The sequence below is a fragment of the Amphiura filiformis genome, chromosome 9 (assembly GCF_039555335.1).
Source record: "Amphiura filiformis chromosome 9, Afil_fr2py, whole genome shotgun sequence".
Taxonomy (NCBI): Eukaryota; Metazoa; Echinodermata; class Ophiuroidea; order Amphilepidida; family Amphiuridae; genus Amphiura; species Amphiura filiformis.
The window spans coordinates 47,033,451-47,039,450 of record NC_092636.1 but is presented as its reverse complement, the minus strand read 5'-3'; the positions used below and the strand labels follow the sequence as shown (position 1 = coordinate 47,039,450).

At 36.3% G+C, this 6,000-nt stretch overlaps 1 protein-coding gene across 1 annotated transcript in view; it reads right to left on the bottom strand.

Moving 5' to 3' along the window:
- Window positions 1-1,652: 1,652 nt before the first annotated feature.
- Window positions 1,653-6,000, bottom strand: part of LOC140161062 (coiled-coil domain-containing protein 134-like) — an 85,654-nt gene continuing 81,306 nt past the window's right edge. The window contains 2 exon segments of the mRNA XM_072184450.1: window positions 1,653-2,777; window positions 3,225-3,364. Coding sequence (XP_072040551.1) covers window positions 3,269-3,364 — 96 coding nt within the window. The 3' untranslated portion in view covers window positions 1,653-2,777; window positions 3,225-3,268.

The following is a 6,000-nucleotide window of genomic DNA, read 5'->3' as shown; positions in this document are numbered from 1 at the left end:
ATAGTCAGTTTACAGCAGCTATGGCTATACCAAAAAATCCCAAACAAAAGAACATAATTCTGCCAATCACATATTATGTCTCTTACCAAACAAACAAGGACTCAGAAACACAAAGCCTTATCTCCATGTAGACCATTTTAAAGAAAAAATATGATTTAAGATTATGGTCATGCTATGGGAAATATTCACAATGTCGCCATCACATCAACTGGAGGCTAGACTGGAACCATCCTCCAGCATGCTGACTTCAACTTCCTATCTGAGATGTAATTGTTCTCTGCACTGTTCTGGAGGCAGTTAACCTTACGACCTCTTGTGCATTGTGCAATCACCCTATATAACTGCATGACATAGTGAAAAATTAAGATTCTCAAGAGAAACTTACCAATAACAATCTTAATATTTTTGTATCCAAAAATTCACAAAATTACTTGTTGCTGAGCCAGGGCTTGCAGAATTGAAAAATTTTAACTTGCCCGCCGGGCATGCCCACATAGAAATCCACTTGCTGGACTTAATATTTACTTGCCCTGCTCTTTTTCAAGCTCTTGATTTGTGTATTTTGTTTTGTTGAAAATTGTGAAAGTGCGTAATTTCAATTTACCTGTAATTTTAAATCCAGTTGCCCACCGGGCAACTGAGTCTGTGTTTTTTGGTTGTCCGGCGACAAATTTTCTGCAAGCCCTGGATTAACAACAATTACAATTTACCTTTTCGGTAAATCCCATAAGCCTTTGCATTTGACTTGATGTCACGGCAAAGTGCACATGGGTTAGTGAACATTGTATTTCGATGGCATGAAGTGCTCAGTAAAGATGTGAATTGGCATGACGTCATCAGGTATCCAAATGCAACGGTTCATGGGATTTACCGGAAAGATGAATGTGATCAAATCACAATTTAGACACAGATAGAAGTAGACAAAGAGCACCATATTTCATTGCAATAATCACTTGCAATATGGCCAATACTAGTATTATGGTACAGAGGGTATTCATAAAAGTACATTAATTGCTACCATTTCTAAGCAAGTGGGATTGTTTAGTCTTGATTGGCTTGCCTGCGAGTTGAGCTCAATTCCTCAATAGAGTCTTTACATTAGTCTAACTCATGAATATCTTACACCAATGATACACCCAGATGGCACTGAGCCAGTGCTAGTAAGTTCTCATACTACACTTCAGAATTCAGCACACTCCAAATACAAATCTGTGAATGTGTTCCCCGAGACAAAAGAACATCTTTCTGGCTATCTTGTTCTATTTAAATCTGTCTTTCAAATGTTAACATCATTATTATATAGTATACAAATATTAACTGTCTATGAGTGTGATGGTGAAATATAATCACGAGGTGAAAGATGGATTGTTCCATTCCATGAGCCGGAACGGCGAGTGGAATGGAACAATACATCTTTCACCGAGTGATTATATTTCGACCATTACACAAATTTAAGACAGTTAATATTTGTTTTATATCACTCATGCATAAATTCTATTACTAAAATACTATTTAAGGTAGGATATACATTTTTTCATCAACAAAACACCTTGTTTTGCCGTGATATACTTTACATTTTGGGGTCCACCCCATAACTAAATCGGCGAGTCCAAGAGTCAGCGCGGCTTGGGCGCAGGCGCACTCTGACGGCAGAGCACATGATGGTAAAGACTATCACACGGAGAGGGTGATAGTAAAAATGATAAATAGTAATCAACCAATGAACTGTCTAGAATTTATGTATGAGTGATATAATACTCAACAAGTCTGGACAACAAGGCTGTACCTCCTTGTTGAGGCATATACAGGTGAGTCTAAAAGAATGTGTGCTCTCAAGAAATATCTATATTATTTGAGAACTAAAAGATCGAAAATTGCCTTTTTTGGTTAAATCAACATAGCTCAAGAATGGAATGGTCAATTTCAAAAATTCCAAAAATATTTTTTTTTTGGAGAGAGTACAGACTTTCAGACTCACTCAGTAGGGACTACTCAGTAGTAGACACAACTCACTCAGCAGTAGGGACTACTCACTGATCAGTAGTAGGGACTACTCATAGGGACAACTCACTCAGTAGTAGGGACTACATGTACTCAATCAGTAGTAGGGACTACTCACTCCTAAAGTAGTACTACGGATTACTCACTCAGTAGTAAGAATTACTGATTTCTTGCTCAGTCCCTCCCTAATACTTTTTTAAAATAAGTTAAAAATATTTTATGAAATGTAAAAAGTATGTATAGCCCTATTTGTTTTATACATGTGGACCAATTTATAGCATTACAAATTATTGTGTTCGTTCACAATGGTTTATTGTGTAAGAAAAAAGGCCATTTTTAAAGATTGCACCTGAGTCCATAGCAGTCAGGTTTTCTTTAACAAACACATGAATAGACCTGGCCTACTGTAATTGTTTGAGAGTTGACTGCTATGGACTCAGATGAAACTTTTAACAGTTTGAAAAAAAAAAAGTGCAGTGATTTATAGTGCACTACGCACAGGCACAACGCCTAGACGTTGATCCACAAGCCTCAGCACACTTTAAAACAGTCTCTTTTTTACATAATGAACCATTGTGACTGAACATAATGACTTTGCATTTAGTCAAATATTTGCATTTCATCAAATATTTTTCGATATATTAACAAAAATATTTAGGGGGAACTTCTATGTTGTGGACCCTATATTTCTGTGTTGTTAAATTTGTGACCGAACCATTATTAGCAAAATTCACAAAAATAAGACCCATGTGGCAATGACCACTTATACATCAGTATACAAATATTAACTGTCTATGAGTGTGATGGTGAAATATAATCACGAGGTGAAAGATGGATTGTTCCATTCCACGAGCCGAACGGCAGTGGAATGGAACAATACATCTTTCACCAGTGATTATATTTCGACCATTACACCTAATTTAAGACAGTTAATATTTGTTTTATATCACTCATGCATAAATTCTATTACTAAAATACTATTTAAGGTAGGAAATACATTTTTTCATCAACATAACACCATGCTTTGCCGTGATATACTTCACATTTTGGGGTCTACCCCATAACTAAATCGGCGAGTCAAGAGTCAGCGACGGCTTAGCGCCGGCGCACTCTGACAGAGCACTATGATAGTAAAGACTATCACACGGAGAGGGTGATGGTAAAAATGGCAAATGGTAATCAACCAATGAACTGTCTAGAATTTATGTATGAGTGATATAATACTTGATGTCTACAGATAGCCCCTGAATTCATTACCACATCATCATCATAGTTCTTGGCGAGACATTCTTGGTCCTCTCTTCTTAGGTGGCTTAGCTTTCTTCTTCTTCACTTGAGATCCTGTTGCTTCAAAATCAAAAGGCTGCAAAGAAAAACACAGAAAAACATCCAAAGTCAAAGCTAATTCATAACACTACTACGTGTTAATTCTGTCTTGTCTCAGAGTAGCGCCATGTTGGATTTCGCAGTGGCAGATTCGAATCACGCACATTAACCTAATCCAGTGGGGCATATACACACATGTAGAATGGCGATTAGTCCGTACACTCACCTATGTTTCAGATGGACATTTTATTTTTGAAAAGACCATGAATACATAAAAAAATATTTCGTATAGCCCCCTCACGAAAACTAGTGCATTGCATACGTACTTGCTCAATTAGCATTTTGTGCAAATTTTGATTACACAATTTGTTGCCGTTTTTTTATGGACATTTTCATTTCACATGTAAAGTCTATGGAGATTAATATTAGGCAAAGGCTGGAAAGGGTGCCATAACTTCATTTTAGGCCGTTTTAGGCACTTAAATGCTCATAAAAAAAGAACAGCAACAAATTGTGTCATAAAATTTGCACAAAATGCTACTTGAGCAAGTACAAATATAATGAAATACTCCTGGAGAGGGGGCTATAGCTAAAACAAAAAATGTCCTATACCTTAGTGGTTATGAAACAAAGGTGCACTGTTGACACAACCACGTAAGCACACCAATTTGAATCTGCCACTGTTAATTCCAACATAACGTTACTCTCAATTTGAGACGAGACACACACACACTATAGCCCAGCCCCCACTCTTGTTTATCACTGGAAAAAAATTATACAAAATTATCTATTTTTATGGAAATGTTACAAATTGCTTTACTTTTTAGTCTGTGATAGCACCAATGGGCTATTCCATTTAAAATCCACTCTCCACAGGGGGAGTATGTTTTTCATATGTAATTGGTCAGGGTTACTGATTCTGAAAGTCATACTCCCCCTGTATTACGGACATAGCTATATCTTCCACAATTGGAGTATTTCAAATGGAAGTTACCCAATTGTCTATTCTTTTCGAAACTCATACTCCCTCTGTAGACAATTTTAGCTAAAGTTTCCACTGGGGGATTGTGGATTTTAAATGGAATGGCCCAATGGAGGGACATCCATGGGGTAAGATTACCTCCATCAAAACATTGCCTCCAGTCAATTTATGCACAACATTAAAAATGTTGCAGAAAAGATTCAAATGAACACTATTTAAAGAGGAAGCCCCACCAAAGCAGTTCTGGGGTGAACCAAACCTGCTTGGTTATCAAAGTTATCAGTGACAATCAAGGTTATCTCCGAATTTGACAGGTGCTAATTGATGCTTCAATGTTATTGCATCAATTAATAACTGTCAAATTCAGAGACACCTGTGTCACTTGATTAATTTGATAAGCAGGCAGGTTTGGTGCACCCCATAAGAACTGCTCTGGTGAGGCTTCCTCTTTAAGCTAACAAACTTTCTTGTTTGTCCTGCCATAACATATTAAAGTTTTGATTAAGTTTAAAAAAATGTATTTTGGAATGTTATGAAAATGTTTTATAACCTTTATATAACCCAAAAGGAAAACATTTTACATGGGGGGGCACAATTTCAAATGTTGCCATTTCCATTTTTCGAATGCATGGTAAATAACAGCTGTCTAATGAAGGGGGCAGTAAAAATCCTGTACCCATGGATCTAATAGCGATAAAATATCAAGATTAATTTGGTAAAAATACACACTCTCTTACTTATCATATTCCCCATTAAAGTTTCTTGGTTTCAAACGACACAGTTCTCAAAAACAATATGATGCCAATTAGTTTTATTAGCATTAGTATAATTAGCGTGGTTCTTGGACTCTTTTCTCGCTAAAGGCGAAAGCTAAAGTCGCGAGTACGCAATTTTCAAGCACATCAAATTTGAAATATACAAAATATGAAGAAAGAATCAAGAATAAAGAAATACAAGCATTATCACATTGCTTTACACTAATGCCCAAAGATGAGAAACAGTTCTGGGGAAGAGAGAGAGAGAGAGTTAGATAGAGTGTGACAAAAGCAAGAAAGAGAGAAAAGATATACAGAGATATAGACATTCAAATACAGGAAGAGTAGCAGGAAGAATGTAGGGTAGCATTCAATGAATATGCAAGCATTGTCCAATTCAATTTAGTCTTGAATAGTCAAGAAATTCTGTTAAAGATGATATTAAACAAAAGTAAAATGTAATCTTTTGTTCAAATTTACTAGCCTGGTCCTTAAGATTGGAGATAAGAGGAAAATATTGAATATTTTCCACACTCTTGCTTCCTACTTTACTATTTACAATAAAATATTTACAAAATCCAAAGTCAGTATAAAAGCATAGTATACTTCAGTTACAAGTTACTTCAGTTTTCAATGTAAGCTGATCAGAGTTTATATCAATCATTCATAACCTCATGAATATGCATGATGCGTGTGATCCAATCATATTTGATTATTTGTGAAAACGCGAACGCAATTCGAGGTCATTAATATCTCACAATTGACTCCGGACGCGCAACAATGACTTCCGCGTCTGACGTAGCAATCAAAACATAGGGTGATTGGGGCCCCGAACATGAATAAAGAATTGGCATCATTGCGAATGCGACTACCTTCAAAAAAATAAATAAAAGCAGCCCCGATCACAGCAGGTAAACCATTAAATATGCACACACA